Source organism: Strix aluco, chromosome Z (genome assembly GCF_031877795.1).
Source record: "Strix aluco isolate bStrAlu1 chromosome Z, bStrAlu1.hap1, whole genome shotgun sequence".
NCBI classification, from domain to species: Eukaryota; Metazoa; Chordata; class Aves; order Strigiformes; family Strigidae; genus Strix; species Strix aluco.
The window spans coordinates 86326772-86346985 of record NC_133971.1 but is presented as its reverse complement, the minus strand read 5'-3'; the positions used below and the strand labels follow the sequence as shown (position 1 = coordinate 86346985).

At 57.7% G+C, this 20214-nt stretch overlaps 4 protein-coding genes across 8 annotated transcripts in view; 1 reads left to right on the top strand and 3 right to left on the bottom strand.

Moving 5' to 3' along the window:
- Window positions 1-3864, top strand: part of DNAI1 (dynein axonemal intermediate chain 1) — a 152661-nt gene extending 148797 nt beyond the window's left edge. The window contains exon 25 of the mRNA XM_074813687.1: window positions 3760-3864. Coding sequence (XP_074669788.1) covers window positions 3760-3864 — 105 coding nt within the window. The remainder of the gene's footprint in view (window positions 1-3759) is intronic.
- A 1213-nt stretch (window positions 3865-5077) lies between these two features.
- On the bottom strand, window positions 5078-7767 carry ENHO (energy homeostasis associated). The gene is made up of 2 exons (XM_074813734.1): window positions 7453-7767; window positions 5078-6834 (listed from the first exon to the last, which is right to left on the bottom strand). Exon 2 carries the CDS (start codon window positions 6531-6533, stop codon window positions 6348-6350), a length of 186 nt encoding a protein of 61 aa, XP_074669835.1. The 5' UTR covers window positions 6534-6834; window positions 7453-7767; the 3' UTR covers window positions 5078-6347.
- Window positions 7768-10413: 2646 nt separating this feature from the next.
- On the bottom strand, window positions 10414-14416 carry RPP25L (ribonuclease P/MRP subunit p25 like). 4 transcript variants are annotated; one of them, XM_074813733.1, is made up of 3 exons: window positions 14290-14405; window positions 11919-11982; window positions 10414-11737 (listed from the first exon to the last, which is right to left on the bottom strand). In XM_074813733.1, exon 3 carries the CDS (start codon window positions 11726-11728, stop codon window positions 11168-11170), a length of 561 nt encoding a protein of 186 aa, XP_074669834.1. In that variant the 5' UTR covers window positions 11729-11737; window positions 11919-11982; window positions 14290-14405; the 3' UTR covers window positions 10414-11167. The 4 variants fall into 4 exon arrangements, with proteins under 4 accessions (XP_074669834.1, XP_074669833.1, XP_074669831.1 ...); XM_074813732.1 differs by having other exon boundaries at window positions 11919-12025; window positions 14290-14404; XM_074813730.1 differs by lacking the exon at window positions 11919-11982 and having other exon boundaries at window positions 14290-14416.
- A 680-nt stretch (window positions 14417-15096) lies between these two features.
- On the bottom strand, window positions 15097-19822 carry DCTN3 (dynactin subunit 3). Of its 2 annotated transcripts, none has more exons than XM_074813728.1 (7): window positions 19700-19822; window positions 19470-19554; window positions 18482-18568; window positions 17822-17905; window positions 16807-16865; window positions 16103-16162; window positions 15097-15487 (listed from the first exon to the last, which is right to left on the bottom strand). In XM_074813728.1, exons 1-7 carry the CDS (start codon window positions 19796-19798, stop codon window positions 15398-15400), a joined length of 564 nt encoding a protein of 187 aa, XP_074669829.1. In that variant the 5' UTR covers window positions 19799-19822; the 3' UTR covers window positions 15097-15397. The 2 variants fall into 2 exon arrangements, with proteins under 2 accessions (XP_074669829.1, XP_074669830.1); XM_074813729.1 differs by having other exon boundaries at window positions 16807-16862.
- Window positions 19823-20214: the final 392 nt, after the last annotated feature.

Sequence of the window (20214 nt, the reverse complement as noted above, 5' to 3'; positions counted from 1 at the left end):
TTTTCATGGGAAGCAGCTGTCCTAGGTCACTTGTGCTGCTTTATAAAGTGGCCAGATCCTGTCCCAGCATGGCTGTGCTCAGAAATCCCATCCTGTCAGGAATGGCAGAGACTGCGACTATCAGTGTCATGATGACAGCAGGACAGAGCCAGACTCAGCAGGGGGAAGGATGCCCTCGGCTCCAGGGAAGTTATGGGGACTTTTCTATGTTGGTGCCAGCATGGTTGACTTCCTCACTACTTTAAAACATAAACATGTTTTGCTTTGTTTAATCGAAACCTTACAGCAGATGTTTTATGATTATTCCACCAATGGGAAAAAAAAAAAAAAAAAAAAAGGATGCTGAAAAGTGCCAGCATCGTGGCTTTTATGGGGGAGTTTTATTAACTCGGCAGTTTACTGTTCAGCTAGGGAATGAAGGCATCAGCCAAGACGCAGGGAATCTAGTTTAAATGACTCCCATATCGTGGATATAGAGTTTGGTATGTGCCAGCATGGGGAGGGCTGGGGTTGGGTCTCCCAGGGTGATGGATCTGGAGTCTTCAAACAGCCACGCCTCATCCTCACCCTTGTCCTCATCCTTGCCCTTGTCCTCACTCTGCACTTGCCCATGGGGGTCCACCTCAGTCATCTTCCACCTCCTGCTTCGCTTCCAGTGTCAGTACTCACCTTTGGGGCTGAGAGGACCATCAAGGGTCCTGCAGCAGTTGTGCCCGCACTGCCTATAGGACCAGGAGCCCCATGCCTCGGTTTCCCTGCCTGGAGAGCCAGAGAGGAGTCCAGGCATAAGGCAAAGGGAGTGTGAAGGCAATGGGGGACTTGGCCATGGACACAGAAGTATGGGGATATGTAGGGGATCTCCTCCAGATCTCATGTCCCCAGGGTCATGCTCCATCAGAGGAGCAGAGTCTGTCCCCATGCAGCACCTTTTCTGCCCCTGCCATGAGCTTTTGTGACATGTCGCTCATCACCATTTCAGCCAAGAGCATTTTGCTCTCCTGCTGGGACCCGTTAATGATAAAATCAATGCAAACACTGCTGTGAGCAGCTCCGGTACCCATTTGATGAGCTCCGCAGGGACAGACAGCTCTGCAGACTCCTCAGCTCTGCATCTGTCAGCTCCATGGGGGGGATCCTCTGCCCTGGCTCCCTCTCAGCTCCTGATGAGCCCCATGGATGTAGTGTAAGCAGGGATGCCAGTGGAGGATGGGCTCAGCTACACGCTGGGTGGCAGAGCCCCTTTCCACACCTGGCAGTGGCATCCATCGGGAGGGAGGGCCCATCAGCAGCCACGTGCAGAGGTGATGTTTCCCTGCATCGCGCATGCTCTGGGAAATTGCAACAGCTCTGCTCCAAGACGGACTGCTCTTCAGAGGTCTGATGCAGGCGAAGCCCCTGGATTTGTAGGATGCTGCCATGTGTATCCAAGCAGATGCTGCGGTGCTGTGGTGGTGCCATCAGCCAGCCTGCAGTGGCCCGGCCAGCTCACATGCACAGGTGCCCTGGGAAAAGCAGATGGAAGAATAAAGGGAAACTTTCCATTCCAGTGCCCCTGAAAGGACATTATCGTTTTCCTTCCTTGTGTTATCCTGCTTGCCTGGTTATGTGGCGTTAAATTAGGGCTCTGGTTTGGTTACGGCTCATTACAAGCTTGTGTGTGGCTTTGTTGCAGCTTGCTCAAAAGCCCCAAAAGATCTGAAAGTTGAGGTTTTTAGGGACACCTCAGTGACTAGGAGCTGAGCCTTGCCTGTGGCTGGTGGCTTCAGGTCACCATGGACCTGGTGTTACTACCTGGAGGGCATCAGTGAGGGACCCTCCCTGACCCTACCAGTGGGGAGAGCAAAGGGCTTAGGATGGAGGTAGGTTGATGGGAGATGGCTACAGCATCTGCCTTTCCCAGCTGAGCAAAGCAGTTGCCTCTTTAGCCTGTCCCAAGGACCTGTGTATGGTGTTGTGTGCAACACAGGGCGCCAAAGGGAATGTTTTGAATGCTGTCAGACAGCAAAGCAGCTTTTCTGCAGAAATAGCTAAGTCCTGAAATACCCCAAGCAGCTGTGTTTATCCCAACGCTCTTGCTCAGAGAGATGCTCGGCTGTGACGTGGGCCGTTAGTACAAACACCACTTCCAGTGCCCAGACCAGAGCCACAAAGGGCGTTGCTCAGTTAGTGGCATTAATACAAACCAGCACCATCCTGGCATGCAGTCAATGGTCTCGGTAAATAAAAACAACCTTGGCTCATCCCAGCGCTCAGGCAAGGAGTGGAGCTGCCTTCTCTGGAGCAGAGTGGTTTCCAAATGTCCCGGTTCCCCGCCCAGGGCTGCTTTCACCCCAGCCGTGCCCTCCAGCAGCAGAAGAAACCTCTGCTCTGGCAGGGTTATGCTGGGTTGGGATGAGGGAGAAGATCCCCTGGGGACTTTTTTCCCAACTGTTATCGCCTTCAGCAATGCCCAGGTTTGCTAGAGAAATGCAGCAAGATCCCTGCAGCCCTATGACTTTTTGTTGTGCCCTGGTGTTTCCTTCCAGTGCTGAAGGTTCGTGTTTGTAATTGCTGCACCTGGGGCCATTAGAGAAGCTGATTCAGAGGGTGGAGACTTGATCTCTTCTAAGCAGGGAGAGAAGAAAGCAGGCGACCTCCTTGCTCAGATGCTGCGTGCTACTCCCTTGGCCTTCCGAGAGCATCCCCACACAGAGGCTGTGTTTTGGGGATGCCAGGAGGAGACAGCACAGCAGCTTTCTGCGGGCTGCCTCCAAGCCCAGCTGGTGATGTTCCCCCTTGCTGTGTCATGAGGTTGCGAACCCACTGCCACCTCTCCCAAGCCCACCTGCCAGACTGGGTACCAACCCTGCCGCTCTCCTGTGCTTGGCATCTGCTTTCTGGGGTGCCCAGAGCCATGCTGGGCACAGGGGACCTTCCCAGGGCAGGGACGCCTCCCCCCAGATCCAGAGGCAAGGCGAGAGCCAGCAGGCTGGGGAAGGGGAAGGCTGTGAGTGGATGCAGCACTGAGCAACAGGATGCGGCAACTGAGCAGATGCTGTTTTGGAGGAACCCCGCGGGGTAGATGCTCAGCTGCAGGAGGGCTTGGTGGGCTAAATGCAGGCTGGAAAATTCCTCTGCTGCAGCTGTGTCTGCCAAGATATGTACCTGGAGAGCCCAGACCCAGTTATCCCTTTTCCAAAGCCCCCAAGCTCTGATGTGAGCAATGCACTGATGCTGCAGCCCACAGCGGGGGGAATATGCCCTGCCCCAGGGGTAGCACTGGTACCCTTAGCAGGCACCTGGAAGCTCCTGCTGCTCCCAAGCAAGGACTGAACTGGACAGGCTTATTTCCCTCCCGCTACATGATTTCTCCCAAGATGCTGGTGGTTTTCTCCAGCACCCAGGGTGGGAGCCACTGGGAGGGTTGTGGCACATGCTGCGGGACTGTGGGTAGGGCTCGTCCTCCCTGCCAGTGCTGGAGCATGTGTCAGGGTTGGCACAGCGGTGTGCAGAGAGGCACAGGGCTGTCCCATGGGATGCTCAGGGTATGCCCCAAACCCTTCCTGACCACCTTTCCCCAGCCCATGGGGACTTTTACATATCTCACGGCACCTTGGGCTTGAAATACAGGAACAGGAAGGTGCATCCCCCATGGATCAGCCCCCAGCAAGGGCTGAGAGCTGGGATACAGCAGCCCAGCTGCTCTCCCTGCGCCGGATCCCTCCCCATCTCCGCAGTCCTCTCTGCTCACAGCTCTGCCCGACTTTGCTCTCTTTGCAGGAGAAGAAAGGCCAGGAGGTTAAGAAGGGCCCTGAGGTGGAAATAGCAAAGCTGGACAAGCTGCTTAACCTGGTGAGAGATCCAGAGAGCAAGGCAGGGAAGTGAGCAGGGGAACGATGGCTCTGCTAGGGGCTGCCGGCCCAACAAGCCCAGCTTTGATCGGCGGCTGTTTGGCATGCAAGCCATGGGCCCCGTGCCACCCACTCTTTGCATAGTAGGAACACTTCGCCTCTGTGCCTGGACAAATAAACAGAGATGCTGGGAGAGGCGTGGTGTGCAGTTCTCTCTGGGGTCAGGCAGCGCTCGCCGTGCTCGGTCCCCCAGAGCCGCACAGCCCTCGGGTCTCCCCCGCCCTTGGCTGGGGCTGCACTGGGTGAGAGCCCCATGGAGGGCAGGGGAGGGCTGGTCCCACCAGCCCTCGGGAAACCTCAGGGCTGCAGCTTGATGGCAGCCAGTCCCACCGTGAGTGGTGGCCAGAGAGACTGAGCACTGAGCTGCAGCCCCACAGCCGTTTGTGGGGTCAGGTACACACAGCCCCCTGGATTTTAGGGCGACAGCCTAAGCCAGAGGGTGGCTGAGGACTTGGCCTGGCCCCCCCGTGGCTGTGGGAGAAAGATGTGCCATCGCTCCAGCCAGGGTATCACAGCAACTGCTGGCCACCAGCTTCGGGATGCTCACAGCTCCCCTCTCCCCAGGGCGGGCTCAGCAGAGGGGGCTCGGCCACCTCTACCCAGCTGGTGGCTGTGGGAACGGCTGGACGCTGGATTTGCAGAGCCTTCCCACCGCTCCGGCGCTTTGCAGCAGAGGGATTAGCTGCTACACGGCTGTGGTGGCCTTGCCGCATGCTGATGAGCAGGGACGAGCTGTCACCGCTGGAGCCTTGCACACAGCTGCCAGGACTGGGGAACAGAGGTGCTTGTTCCACCGGGCAGGAGTGGTGGCAGGTCTCCTCCGTCCACTCAGCTTTCCTGTGTCCCCCACAAGCATACCTGTAACTTAAGGCCACAGCCTGGAAACTCTCCAGTGCCTCCAGCACTGGGTTGGGGGGTGCTTCCTGCAGACAGCCACGTGCCCCCAGCCCAGGCAGACATGCTGCAGGCATGGAATACCCAGCCATGTTTCTCACCCAGCATTTAAAAGCCACAGAGGGATGCAGACATGAGCCCTTCCTTGTCGCCATCACCCAGCAAACACCTGGAGTCCTGCAGGGACATCGGCCACCAGCCCTGGGGCAGCCGCTCCTCCGCCCCGTGGGACAGGCAGGACATGTCCCCTCCGCCAGATTTTTCAGGCACTGGGCAGAGCTCAGAGACGCTGCCTGGGTCCTACAATCGGTTTATTAGTCTAGTAAAAACAACACTGTGAAGGGATGCGTTAGCTACACCTGACAGGGGGAGGAACCGCAGGCTCTGCCAGGCCTGTCCAAGTCTGTGCAGGGACCCTGGCCAGTGTCCCTCCCAGCACACCCCACCCCTCTGTCCCCTCACTGCAGCGGCTGTGCCAGTGGGGACCTTGGTTATTGCTGGGCTCTAGGATGGACGGGGCAGAGCCTGTCCAAAACCCACACCACCTGCAAGCAGGGCGAGAGAATGCAGCTGACAGGCTTGGGGACAAGCTAGAGCACCAGCATCCCTCCCCGCAGAGCCACTGTGGTTCCCGGGGAGCGATGGGGCTGGAAATGCTGTTTGTCCGGGCACCCTCATCTCCCCGTGTGTCTCCCAGCTCCCCAGCAAAAAAAACCATCCCAGGCTGCTCTCAGTAGGGATAGGGATGCCAACGGGGGGCACATCTGCTGCCCGCGGACAGGTCAAACCCCACCAGCTAGCCTCGGCTGGGAGCAGGCAGGAGAGCAGGCAGGGACACGCGCCCAGTGAGGAGGAGGGACGTTTGCTGAGCGGTGTCGGTGCTAAAGCTGGAGGGGACTGACAGACAGACCGGGGGATGAACGGACAGACCATGCAGACCCTCTTGTGGCTCATTACATTGGCTGCTGGGGCAGATGGGTGTCAAATGCCCTCCTGAGGCTGCAGGCCCACAGCACCCCAGGGCCACCCCCAAAGACACCCAGACTGGTAACACCCCACTGTGCCAGCGGGGCCAGGGCTGCTGGGGACCCTCTCAGGCACATCCCACCATGGGGCAGCTGGCCCGTTCAGGTACAGATGCCCATGCTAGCCCCACTGCCTCCCCTCTCCAAGCCCACGTCCAGCCCTGCTCAGGTCTGCGGCGCAGTGGCCACTGGCCAGGGCCACCAGCGCCAGGGAGGAGCCCACGGGCTGTCCCCAAACACGGGGTGTGCTCGAGGGCAGGGCTCCTGCTGTGTTTGCTGGCCGCTGGGACAGGCAGGATTGTCCCCGTAGCACATCCTGGCCACTGTCTCTCCATCTCCCACAGTCATTGTGGGCATCCGCAGGCACTTCACACACCAAAACCACACCGGCGAAGGGCGCCCCACGTCACAGCCCCTGCGAGCGGCTCAGCATCCCCTTCACTCTCATCATGCCTGGTCCAGCACCCCAGTCCCCGCGCAGGCGTCCGGGCTGGCACGACTCCTTCGGCACAGCCGGGTGCCCGAGTCCCCAGGCAGCTCAAGGCTGCAGCAGGTACTTCTCTTCGTTCCTTGCCTCATCTACATCAGAAGCCGGGCTCTTCTTGGGGCACGAGGGGGTCCTGCAGGCCTTGCAGAGGATGAGGAAGAGGATGAGGATTAGCAACGCAATGATACAGTTAAAAGAAATTGCCACGACCGCTCCGGTGGAGAGAGCAGCCCCCATCGCCCCTGTCCCGCGGGAAAAAGGGGGACCCACAGCTCGGCCCCACACTTGGGATGCCAGCGCAGCGATCGAGCGCGCAGCCTCCACCCGCCGGCATTGGCAGGGGACAAAGGGGACGGCGGCGGTGGGATGGGGCCGGGTGGGCAGCAGGGATGGCGTCAGCCCGTCATAGTTCGGCCGCTCGCAGCCGTGTCCTGGGCTTCACCGTGACACCAGGAAGGACCAATCAGAGCTTTCTCTCGTCTTCCCCTCCTCTGCCAGGGCAGTGGGGACACGGGGACCCCTCTCCTCCGTCCTGCACCTGGAAGGGAGAAAGTCACCGTCACCGTCGGCACGAGGGGACAGGTTGCCTGAGCCCCTCGGGGTGGGCTGCGGGGTGCCAGCGGGCAGCGAGCCCAGCGCCCAAGGGGCTCCGCTGGGGTCTGGAGGCTGGAGCAGCTTCCGGATCAGCGGCTGTTTGGGGGACCTGTCCAGGACCCCACACCCCGGCTGTCCCCCCTGTCCCCTGCGAGGGCCACCAAGCCGGCGGTGTCCCCAGCAGGAGATTCGTCACTTCACCCCGGCCCGAACCCCCACCCTCCCCGGGGCATCCCCGGGTGACTCCGGGCGGTCCTGGCCCGGGTCTTCTCCCTTCCCCACCCTCCACCCGCTTTTCCCACCGCCTGCACCCCGCTGCGAGGTCCCGCACCCCAAAACGGAGCGAGCGGCTGGGCGGGCAGCAGGTGGGCGGCCGGGGCAGCCCCCACTTGTGTACCCGGGTCGGGCAGAGCCCCGACTTCGGGGGTCCCCGGTGCCCCTAATCCCCCGCCCCCGCCGAGGAGCGGGACGCCCGCGGAGCCCCCGGCCCGCAGCGGGGCACCGAGCAGCAACAGGTCCCGCCGAACCCGCCCTCCCGTCGCGGGGCCCCGGCGTTACCTACCTGCTGCCTCCGCTCCGTCCCGGGAACCGCCGGGACCCCGACGGCGGGCGGGGGGCGCTGCCGGGACCGGGTCCCGGCGCGGAGCGGTGTGGCCGGCACCGGGTCCCGGCGCGGGGTGAGTGGGGTCCCGGCGCGGAGCGGGACCCCGAGGGGAGGGGGTGAGGGGGTGAGGGGGTGGCGGGTGTTGGTGGGTCCCGGCGCGGAGCAGGGCCGCGGGGCCGGTGCGGACCCAGAGCGCGGTCCCGCCGCGGGCCGCCCGGTGGGTGCCGCAGCCCCGCGCGCTGCCCGCTCCCTCCCGCCAGCAGCGGGGCGGGGGGGCGGGGGCAGCGGGGGGGGCGGTCCCTGGCGGTGCCCCGCCCCCGCCCCGCCCCCGGCCATTGGTGGCCGCCCCTTCCCCGGTCGTGCGCCATTGGGCGAGCGCTCGGCTCAGGGCCCGCCCCCCTCGGCCGGCGCCCACGTGAGCGGCACGGAGCGCCGCCGGGCAGCGCGCGCTCTGCCGGCCCGGCCTGGCCCGCGTCCTGCCGGTACAGCCCTGCCTGCGCTGTTCTGCTCACCCTCCCGTGCTGCCCTCCCCACACTGCCCATACACGCCTCTACTGCCCCTGCCTGTACTGCCCTGCCTGCGTGGCCCGCGCTGCCACTGCCTGCCTGCCCAGCCCGGTCCTGCCCAGCCCGGAGGCCACTGCCCGGCTCTCCCCGCCGCTGCCTTCTCCTGCCCTTCACCACCTGCTGCTGCCTGCCCTGCCCGGCTCCCGTGACACACGTGTCCACACACGCCGGGTGGCGCGGCCAGGGCCGGGCCGGGGCCCCTGCCGGTGCCGACGCGGAAGTTCCGGACACAATTTAGACGACCAACGTGATCATGTTGATGCCACTTTATTAAAGGCTACACAGCAATTTACACTCTATCACAGGCTTCACGCGCCGCTATCTTATTGCTAATAGGCTAAAGCTGCCTGTTCACGCGCCCTTCTGCCCTCTATGATTGGTCCCGGTGTGGTGTCCACGTACTGCTCTCCCCCCAGGTAGACCCCCTGTTTTCGACATTCCAACATCTTTATCTCTTGGGCAGGAATGTAGTTTCTCAGGCTGTCTCAGCCTTGTTTATGTCCTTGAACACAGCTGCAGCTTGCTGTTACAGTGAGGCCCCTTGGTCTGGATCGCTCACAACATGTTCGCTGTTCTCCAGCGATTCCACGTGCCGGCACACAGGTGCCGCAGGCAGGCAGGGGTGGGTACAGGCACCGAAGGAGGTGGGACAGGTCATTTAGGAACACCCAGTGCCCCGGGAGTCTGGGCAGCGGCAGCCTCAGAGGCACAGACGGCTTCTCCCCATGCTGTGCAGTGGGGAAACTGAGGCACGGGGCAGCCGGTCCCCGGGTACAGGCACACCGCACCCAGCCCCGATACATTGACCGGAGCCAGAGACGCTCCGGTGTGGGGTGTCACACCAAAGTGGTGATGCTCCTGGAGAAGGACACAGATGTGGCAACCCGCGGAGGGAGCTGGGGGGCACGCAGGGGCCTCTCCCGACGGCTGCGGCAGGTCCTGGAGACCCCCAGGGATCCAGTCCCAGCACCTGCAGCTGCTCTGAAAAGTCACAGCCAGGCCACGTGTCTGCCTGGTGGCGCAGACACACGGTGGTGACGCGGGGAGCGGGGGGGATCTGCTGCGGCCCCACGGTGTGTCACACCAGGGGAAACAGGCGGCTGGATGGAAAATGGACGAGGAGCCGATCCACAAGAGAGCCAGGGACCTCCCCCGGCTGACCTGCCGGTCGCTCCCTCTCCAGCCCCGGGGAAGGAAAGCTGCGGTAGGGCCACCACCATCAGCCGAGGGTAACTTTCAAACAGCGAAACAAAAATAAAAATCATTTCGCCGCTTTGACGAGGTGTTAAACGCGCCGCTGCCACGAGGGAGGCTCACAGAGGCTGTTTGAGGATCCATCTCTCCGCAAAGAGGTTGTTCTGAACAGTAAACAAACACGAACACATCGCTCGCTGCAATGTCAGAAGCAGTCTGATCACTCCAGCACCCTTCCTCGGCATTGATCGCTAATCGGCTAATTAGTCGAGAAAAGCAGTTGCCTCCTCAGATGTAAGGCAGCAGCAGCTGGGGAAGAGCACCAAAATAAATCAGCTTAACTCTGCCCTGTCCCCAGGTTTCACCCGCACTGGCACAGAGGTCTGGGACTTCCCCAACCACCTCGTTGGGGCTGAGGGTGAGGAGACCACCGGGAGAGGGGAGGGGAGGAGGATGGGGCTGCAAACCCGTCACCGTGCCCAATCTTGAACGTCGGGTCGCACAGGTAACGTGCGCTCTCTCTCTCTCTCCTGCTCCCCCAAGTTAGGTAAAATCCCTTCTTTAAATGCTTGTATTGTTTTCCCCGTCGACAAAGCAGAGTGCTGGGTCCAACTGGAGCTCATCAACACAGGCAGCGACCCGAGAAGAGCGGGCAGGACGGGCAGCGCCCAGGACATGGTGTGAGCAGGGCTTGTTCTGGCAAGTGCTCAGCCCGTCACAGGGAACAGCACTTTCCTCCTGCCCAGCGGTACTTACCAGCGCTGCTCCAGAAGGAAAACTACTGGAAGAACTACAGGAATTACTGCAAGGAAGATGCTCCGTCCTCCGCCTCACTCGGCAGAGTTCGGGCTGAGTCTTTTTGCGACTGCAGTTCTAGTCAGTTTAAAAGAACAAAAAATTAGCAAAAAGCTTCCCAGAAAAAAAACCTCAACCTTGACCTTTCTTGGGTATTAAAAATTGAATGGCGAAGGCAGGGAAAAAACCTTCCCCCCCGCATCAGGGTCCATTTACAGCCATGAGAGAACAAACGCAGAGCAGCAGGTCCCCTCTTTCTCGAGGAGAGCTGAAAGAGCAGAGTCTCAGCCGGCAGCGCAGCCCCACCAACAGTGCTGACAGGGTGACCTCCAGTGGGATGAGGAAGACATGACAAATCTCACGTTACATGAAGAGGAAACTTTATTTTAAACCCATCTATGTGCATTATAAAGGAGCAGAAAGGGGAAAGAACAGGGTCCTTCGGAGCTTACCGTTACCACCCCAGGGCACTCACGCAGCTACAGGATTTCAGGCTGGTTGTGACGAGTCAACTCCTGACACTGTGGCAGAGGGGTGTAACCGTCAGCTCCACCGAGGCGAAGGGAGGGCTGAAAGGGCGCTACCTGCACGCAGACGGAGTTGTATCCCCGCAGTCCTACATTCCAACCACCTGACGAGCACTCAGAGGCACAGCAGTGGCCGACGCAGCCCCGGGAGCTCCAGCGATGCAGGATTGGGTCCCATCTCCCCTCTGCACCGCAGGAAGAGCCGCCTCCGCTGGCCACACAGGCAGGTGCCCGGCAGGCACAGCTGCTGCCTGGGCTGCCGCACCACCCCGAGCAGCTGAAACCCCACTCAGCGAGCAGCCATTCGCTGGGGCTCGCTGACCAGACGCCAGCGGTCCTTGCTCAAGCAGATACGACTCCTGCCTTCCCTGAACCGCACAGTAAGGAGTACAGCCTGGCAGCCTTCGACACGGGAACTTGTCAAAACACAGCTTCAGACAGCTACAATCACATCCATTTTGAAACAGTTAGTCTCCTGCCCTCCCCTAACAACTCTGCAAGCCCCCACATTCAGCAGCAGCTCTCCAGCTACAGCAGCTGGCTCGTTTCTGTAACTCCCCCAAACTACACCCACACACAGCGCTGGCGTCTCAGGACTTGGCGCAGGGCTCCCCAGACGCTCCTCCAGTGGACCGAGGGTGTTTTCCCGTGCTGCTAGCTCCCCTGCCTCCACCCTGCTTCCTCTTCATTTGGCCCTGGGACTCTGCTTTAAGGGTCTTGATCCAGAAGGCATCAAAAGAGCCCGGAGCCTGGTATCCCGGCTCCTGAGGATCAAGGGCGTCTTTGCTGAGTAGGACACATATGGCAGGAATGTTTCTCTTCACTGTCAAGGCATCGAGGCCTGCCTCAGGCACAATGGGTTCCCAGATCTCTTCGATCTGCTTGAAGAGCACTTTGGTGATCTGGTGCAGCTCTTTGAGCCTTCGTTTCATGATTTCCACACAGGTAATGGTCTTGCTGACAGCTTTGCCCGAGCCAGTGAAAAGGATCTGCCTCACCGAGTCCAGCTCCATCTTGCCGATGGCATAGCCCATCAGATTTCTGATTTTGCTCCCATCCTTCACTTTCATTTCAATAATATCAGGGGGCAGGTCAGTGAAAGGAAGAGGACAAGGTTTCTCCACAATTTTGGTCTTCTTATAGTTCTCCATTCTGCAGTGCTGAAAATTAAAGCGGATCCATTAACAGAAACTCCCACTGCAACTGCTGTGCAAAGGCACCCTCCCCACAATTAGCTACAACCTTTCCTCTAAATGGCACTCTGAGCTATCGGAGTTGGAGATCCTGAAAAGGCATATCCAAAAGATCACCAAGAATGCCCTCCTCATGCTGAGGACTCACCTGTATTGCAGTCTTCCTCAGCGAGTACCTACAGCATCAACACTGCCACAGGGCAGCCTGGGCCCTGACAGACAAGTGGGGAAAGGAACAGGGTTGGTGTTGCAGGCCTAGGCAGGATGAAGTGAAAAAACCAGGCTGTATCTCAGGGAAAAGCAGAGAACAAATGGGTGAGCTGAGGTTATTGGGAACAGAAGCCAGGGGGATACTGATCACAGCCGCACCCCATGAACCACACCAGAATGTGCACACGATGAACCCAGGCACAGCTCTCCTGCAGCAGTTCAGTTACGTACAGAAACAGAGTCATGGGACTCTGAGCCTGACAACTGGCCAGCCTAGGTGAAAGGCCATGGACTGGATACTTGATAAAACAGTGCAGGTCACAGGGGATATGGCAAGCCAGGGGTTGCAGGCTGGAGACAAGTGGCCAGCAAGAAGCAAGACAACAGAAAGGCACATGATGAACAAAAGAAGGATTCTCCGAGGGAAAGTGAAAGACAGAAAGGTCCAGTCTCATAGCTCCCCCCTCTGCCAAGGTAGGGTCCCTCTACTGGTATCCTGACTGAGGCCTGCCTAATCTGTGCAGGGCACCTCCCACCCCACCACAGAAAGCCCAAGGTGCCCAAGCATGCAGCACTAAGGCTTTGTTATCTGTAGGCTCCTGAGCTCCGTTTCACCCAGAGCCAGCACAGAATCATTCACGTTGGAAAAGACCCTTGGGATCATTGAGTCCAACCATCAGCCCTACTCTACAAAGTTCTCCCCTACACCATATCCCCCAACATCTCATCCAAACGACCCTTAAACACATTCAGGGATGGTGACTCCACCACCTCCCTGGGCAGCCTATTCCACTGTCTGACCACTCTGTGAAAATTTTTTTCCTAATGTCCAGTCTAAACCTCCCCTGTTGCAGTTTAAAGCCATTCCCTCTTGTTCTATCACCAATTACCTGTGAGAAGAGACCAGCACCAACCTCTCTACAATGTCCTTTCAGGTAGCTGTAGAGAGTGATGAGGTCTCCCCTCAGCCTTCTCCTCCTCAAACTAAACAGTCCCAGCTCCCTTAATCTCTCCTCACAGGATTTTTTTCTCCAGGCCCTTCACCAGCTTCGTTGCTCTCCTCTGCACTCGCTCCAGCACCTCGAGATCTCTCCTCATATTGAGGTGCCCAAAACTGGACACAATACTCCAGGTGTGGCCTCACCAATGCAGAGTACAGGGGGACTATCACCTGCCTATTTCTGCTGGTCACACTATTTCTAATATTGTATTTCTAATACTAGCCAGGATGCTGTTGGCTTTCTTGGCCACCTGGGCACACTGCTGGCTCATGTTCAGCTGCTTGTCAATTAGAACCCCCAGATCCTTTTCTTCCAGACAGCTCTCCAGCCACACCTCCCCAAGCCTGTAGTGATGCATGGGGTTGTTGTGGCCCAAGTGCAGGACCTGGCACTTCGTCTTGTTGAAGCTCATCCCATTAATGTTGGCCCACCAATCCAATCTACCCAAGTCTCTCTGTATAGCCTCCCTATCCTCATGCAGATCGACCCTGTACCCCATATCCTATGGAGACAGGGCAGGTCAATGCCCCCTCTCTGTACCTACGAAACACGTCCCTCCCTGGAGGCCCTCATCCCCAGCATGGCAGCCATCCAACATCGGTCCCCGGGGGCCAGGCATGCACCCCGCTATGCTAGGGAAGAGCACCGCCAGAACCTGTGATAGGGGCTGGGGACACCGCTGCTTGGGGGGGATGGGCTGCCACAGATGGCTGGTCCCGTTCGAGCTCTCTGCTGCAGGGGTCAGGAAGGCCAAGCCACTACTGGGGTGCTGCGATGGGGGCGGGTGAGGGGGTTTGGCTAAATCCCTGCTATTGGGATTGGTGGCGCAGACGAGGCTGGTGTTATGGGGCCCTGGAAAAGGGGACGCCGCTGCGACAGGGAACGCACGACGGGGGCAGGCCAAGCGCCGGCTACCGCGGAAGGAGGGATGCCAAGTGGCTTCCACAGGGGCCTGAGGGGAAGCCAGAGCGCTGCTGTGGGGGATGAGGCGGGCGGGGGAGTAGCGACAGACCCCATTACGCGGACCTGAGGAGATGCCAGGCCACTGCTGTGAGAGAAGATGCGGGGGGGGGGGTGGGGGTGGGGGTGGGGAGCGTGAGGAACCATTACGGGGACCTGAGGGGAGGCTAGGCCGCTGCTGCGGGGGATAAGGCGGGCGGGAGGGGGGGGAGAGGGAGCGAGAGGCCCCATTACGAGGGCTGTAGGGCGTCCAGGAGCCGCTGTAGGGGCCCGTGATGCACTATTACGTGCCTGGGGGGAGGCCAGACCTCGTTATAGCGGGAGTGGGGACGCGGGGACGACTCTCACCTGCGGCCGCCTCAGCACGCCCCTCGCCACAAAATGGCAGCCGGCGCCACGCGCGCGCAGGCGCCAGGCGGGCGGAAGGAGGGAGACAGGGCGCAGCTCCACGGCCCCGTCCCCCCGATTGCGTCACTGCCCCGGAGCGCAGCGATAGGCGGGACCCCGCGCGCCTGCGACGTGTCAGCGGCGGGCCAGGCCCCGCCTCTTCCGCGCCGCGGGGGGTGACAGGAGCTCCCGGCCCCGCCCGCCAAGGACCGGGCGGGTGACGCTGGCGGGGGGGCAGGGATCGGCGCGGCCGCTCCGCCGGGGCCGGGCCGGGGAGATTTCTGGAGGCCTGCAGCGCGCCGTGGTGTGCTCGGGGGTCAGGGGAGAGGGCAGGGATAGCCAGGCTCCTCCCGCCTTCCCTGCTGCGATCCCGCCCCGCTCCTGGGTCACACGCGGCTGGTCCGTGTCTCCCTGAGCAGGAGGTTCGGGTACCCCTCCAAAAGCATGAGCTCGAACTCAGGAAGAGATTTGTGTCAGGAGAAATTCCAGGTTGTGGCTAGGCCAGGCAAGGGGCAGCTCACGCTCCTCTCTGAAGGGGGAAGAGCTGACAGGGAGAGCAGAGGCAGGATGAAGGCGAGAGCTGCTTCCTCCACTCAGCCAGAAGAGCGTGTGCCGCAGCCCAGGGAAGGGACTGGAAGGGATTTACCTGCCCTTAGCCCAAGGCTGAGTGAAACTCCCAACACGATGCCACAAGGCCTCTGCTGTTCCCTGTCTGGGGAAACCACACAGGGAAGGAAAGTCTGCAGGGAGGAAGAAAAGACAACCCAGTTGGCATTTCAGGACTTTACTGCAGAAAGGGACTTCAAAATACGCTACAAACCAAAACACATCAGGGAAGTGCAAGATTTGCAACCAGTGGCATACTAAGGAGTAGTGTAACTTCAGTTTGGGGCCAACAGCTCAGCCGCGGGGCCAGTGTGCCCCTGGGAGGGCCTGCGATGCCACTTGCAGCATGCTCACGCCAAATGGGATGGTGCTGAGTCAGCGGGGTGCAAGTTGTGCTGCAGCCTCTTCAGAGAGGCCCAAGGCCAGCAGGTCCCCGGGGTGCTCCATGCTCCCGGCTCTGCCATCACTCGGCCACAGGTTTCGCTTCCTTGGCTGCTTCCAGATGCACCAGTATTTCATTCCACTGGACAAACTGCTTGGAGAGAAGCAGGGTCTGGACATGACTTTTAAGGAAAGAGATGTGGAAACTGCAGGGAAGAAACGAAGCCCAAAGTGCCCCAACAGCACTGTTACAATCCCAGTTTCTTGGCAGAGGAAGAGGCCTGGGGCACCAGGCTCCAGAAAGCCTGTTCAAAGCCTGCACAGACTCAAATCATCCAGGCACTGAGCATTTCAAGGGGTTTTCTACAGAAGAGAGCAGAGCTTCCCTAACCACTGTGGTTTTAAGATGTCTCTCAGCACTGGGATCCCACACAGTCAGGATCAGCCGCTGTTTGGCTCGGGTAGGTCGCAGGGACTGACAGTCACCTCATGGAGACGCCAACGTCCAGGCAGCCAGGGTGAGATCTGCAGCAGCACGCAGGCTGCTGCTCCTTCCTGCTGAGCTGTCACGCGTGGCACCCTGCCCTTGCTGTCTCAGAGACAGGTAGTTATGGCCCTCCACTCTGCTGCTGAGAGGAGTATGACAGGGACACAGGTGTCACCATGTCAGAAAGGCCACTGGCCGTTAAACCCCGGGGCTGGGGATCCAACAGTTTCTGATGGGGGGAGGCAGCCTAGCAGATGGGCGGGCAGGTCAGCTGTGTCAGGCCCAAGGCTCAAAGGATACCATCTTATTGTAGTCTTCGAGGAGTGTCTTGACACTGTCAGTGAGATCGTGACGCTGTTCCTGAGAAGAGGGGAGCCACAGTGAGTGAGCAATAAGTAAGCTGAAGGATCTCAGTCCTCCCGCTGACAGCACACACCAGGACTGAGATTAGAGCTAAGACCCTGGCTGTGGCCACTATTGCAGCTGGAAGGGTTTCAGCACTCAAGAGCAAGGTTACAAACACCTTTACTAACAAAGAACCAAAGCCCCTGGGCTTGCACTGCTGCCTGACTCTCTTCAGCATCCATTTTTTGCTTGCCCCAGAATGGAAACTCAGCAAAACGCTGAAAGGGGGCATTAGGCACTGCCCAGGCTACTCACTGCCAGCTCCAGGAGCAGTCAAACAGGGAAGGGTGAAGTGCAAGGTGACAGTATCAACAGCCTTCCAGAGACTAGGACACTGGAGGAGTGCAATGTTTCACCTCAGTGTCCCAGTGAAAAGGGGAATTCTAGCTGGTTAAACCCACTGCTGCTTATTAAGTGTCATTCAAACCTCTGTTTTGAGCAGAAATCCTGGCTACTTCCCCTGCAATGTACTTACACTTCAAGTGTAAGTGCTATAAATGAGCAGTTCAAGCAACTGCAAATACAGGAGTGTCAGTACAGCCACTGACAAATTATTTTTCCTCTCTGCTAGTCAAGACTGTCAAGAATATTCACGCTACCTGCTGCTGTATGTGGATTTGAGAGAGTCGCTGTAGTTTGGCTGCATGGTCAGGAGCTGCTGAAAGCACAGAAAAGAAATCCATTTTGTTTGTTTTCCAAAATAAAGGTGATTCCTTCTCCACAAGCACATCACAGCAGAAGTCCACTCTCTGAATACAAGTGCCACACACCACAAACACACCTTTTATATGATAAGAAAAAAACAACCCTAGCTACCCTGTACATTAAATACCAAGTTTATCTGCTAACTGCTTCTGGATGGCACGAGTTAGGGGAAGCCTGCAGTGAGGGTTAGTCAAGAACTACAATCAGAGTAAACTACCTGGACGAAGGTTATGGCAAGCAATTAAAAAGGCACCTCCGCCTGTGCCAGGAGCAGAGATGTTCTGGACATAAAAAGAGCTCATAGGCAGGAATGTGTCGGGGAAGGCAGCTGGTCTGCCGATAACCTGATTGAAGAGGAGTTTGACTTTGACAAGTTTCCAGTGTACCCTTGAGATAGGGAAGCTTGGCTTAAAGCAAATAACTTTCAAGGAGCTGCAGACTACATAGCAGGATGAAGCAAGCAGGGAGGAAAACTGCTAAAGGTTATCCAATGAGAATGTTAAAAACAACTTTTTGACCAATTATATTGTGACACTCTGGCACCTGAAATATATAAAAATGCATGCTTTTAGTAATAAACTAGCCACTTGTTCACCCATGTTAGTGTGTGTGTTGCTTTGTCCGTCTCTACAACAACAGGAATGACCTGCCAGTCTCCACTCTCTCTGCCAAGCTGCTGTCTCTAACCTTCTTCCTGACCTACTCTGTCACCTCCTTGAGTAGGATGAGGGAACAGCAGACATACCACTAAGTTTGTACCTACTTTACTCACACCGGGTTGTGTGCTTAGCTATCCTCTCCTCTAGTCTGAGGCTCAGTGAAAAAAAAAAAACCACTAAGGAAAAAACAGGATAGGCAACAGCTTGGGGGTGGCATTTGCAGCTCAAAGTTGCAGACGAACATGCATACCTTGGATACTGGCACTGTCCAAGATGGGCTGGAGGTTCTTCACCTGCTCCAGAAGGGCTGCTCGGGAAGGAATAACCTGCTCCTCTGGTCAGGCAGGGACAACAAGCAACATGAGTAAATGTAAGACGTCGCTTTGGCTTTTCACAGATACTGGTGAGGCAAGTTTTCCAGCTGATCTAGCTGTACAGAAAGGGGCTTGTTTATGATTTTATTTAGACTTTTCTGTTGCTCATCCCCACATCTTGGTTCACCCCAATTTAAGGCAGGAGAATCTCCACCAAGTTTCATCTGCAGACTATACCAACACAAGACTGAACCAAATTCTTTGGGGCAAAAGAGGACAAGGCTAGAAGGTGTTTCAAATACATTCAGGAGGAAAACTGTTCTAGCTCCACTATTTCTTTTCAACCTTTTATTCAGGGTTAAATTGATCAATACTGAAAATATCAGAACTGATAAAACTGTGCAGCATGGACACATACAAGGGAGCACTAAGAGTGACAGATGTCCCTGTACAAACCATCTCTCTGACAGCTCTAAAGAGGGTGCCTTGCTAGATCTTTAAAACTAAAGAAAAGAAATCCATCCCAATCCAGCTTAGGTAGAAGACAACTTTTACAGTGCATAAAAACTCCCATCTCCTATCAATTTGTGCCATACCTGCCAAGATGAACTGCAGCTTCATGGCATCTGGAACAGCCACCCTATCAATGTACTGAGGGTCAAGGTATTTTATTACATCTTCGACTAGAATGAAAAAAGGTTTGGAGACAAAAAGTAAGAGAGACATTTTTGCATTTACAAGTGCAATTTTCCCCCAGGCTATACATCACGTTGCTTTTTAAACACTGCCCACTCAAAGTTGATTTTTCAGATTCATGAATTTCTACAGCATTTGAAAATATGTGACTTTGGAGCACTGTGACCAATAACTGACAAGTGGCTCAAGCCAAACAACTGCTTTGTTACAGACCGCTGCACACCTGCTATTTATTTGAAAAACAATCAAAGGTGAGTGAAATCTGCTTCTTCCTGCCCTCAGAACAAAACCAGACAATAGTCCTCTATCCTGATCCTTAAGATACAGAGTTTACATTTTTATACTAAATGGCCACCACAGCCTTGGACCACAACGACCCTCCCTACACAGCCTGTTCCTTCTGCGATACCACGCAGCAAAACTTGGCCAAGAGACAGCTTTGCAGGACAAAGCATCTCTCCAGCATCCGCTCCTGATATCCATCAGTTCGGAGGTGGCTCCCCGGATCCATCCACCAGTGGCTGCATGTGATTCTTACTACTCCCACCACACACAGAGGGGAGAGCTGCTCTAGTGTGCCCGAGAAGCCCAAGTGTGCAAGAAGTCATTTCGGGAGCTCATGCTCCAACAACCTGCAAGGGCTGCATTTCAGGTGGAACAAATCACTGCACCAATACAGGCAAACATCAAGAAAATAACAGGTTGCAGCAGAGAATCACGAACAGAAAGATCTCACTCAGTTACTATTTCTCTGCCAAATGTGCAAAACAAGAGACCAAAACCGAAGGGGCTCACAGGAGGAAGGGGAAACGCGACACAGGGGTTTCGAGCTGCCCCAGCCCCGCCTCCCCGATTCCTCCCGGCCCCCCCCTCCTCGAGGCCACTCACTTTTCTTAAACAGGATTTTGATCCTCTCCCTCTTGCCGGCGATATTGTTCAGCGACACCTGCACCTTCACCAGCTCGTCAGCCACCTGCAGAGGCACAGAGGGAGGGGATGGGCTTGTCAGACTCCGCCGGGCCTGGGCCCGGGCCCGGGCCTCGACCTCGGGGGAGGCCAGACCAGGCCGCAGGGCAGCCAGAGCCGACCCCGCGGTAGCTGTACCCCCTCCCCGGCACCTTGCGCGGCCCACAGGCGCTGTCACCGCCGCTAATGCACTGCTCCAGCTCCTCCAGCCACCACTCCAGCCTCCGCAGCTCCGCCACCCCCGCCGCCATCTTGCTGCCTGCCAGAAGCAGCAGAGCCCCGCCCCGTTGACGTGAGTCCTTGTTGCTAGGAGACCCCGTTGCCATAGAGACGGAGCTCGCCCGGCCAGGAAGCCGGGAGGGTGGACAGGAGGGGGTCGGCTGCCCGCTGGGTTGGGGGCGGGAGGTGCGAAGCCCCTCTCAGAGGCAAGGAGGGGAGGCTGCAGCCGGTCGATGGTGATTTGCACTGCAGAGGGAGGCGTGCAGGCCTCCCGCCGCCCGGGCGGTCGATTGCTGCTTCATTCCGGCGTGGTCCTACAGGAAAGAGGCACTTGGATATATGAAAAGAAATTGATATAGCGATCTATGGGCTGTGTGGATGCAGGGCCTTTGAAATTCAGAAGGCTGCCGCGGGCTTTCCCCCAGGCCTCAGCCTGCCCAGGTTCACC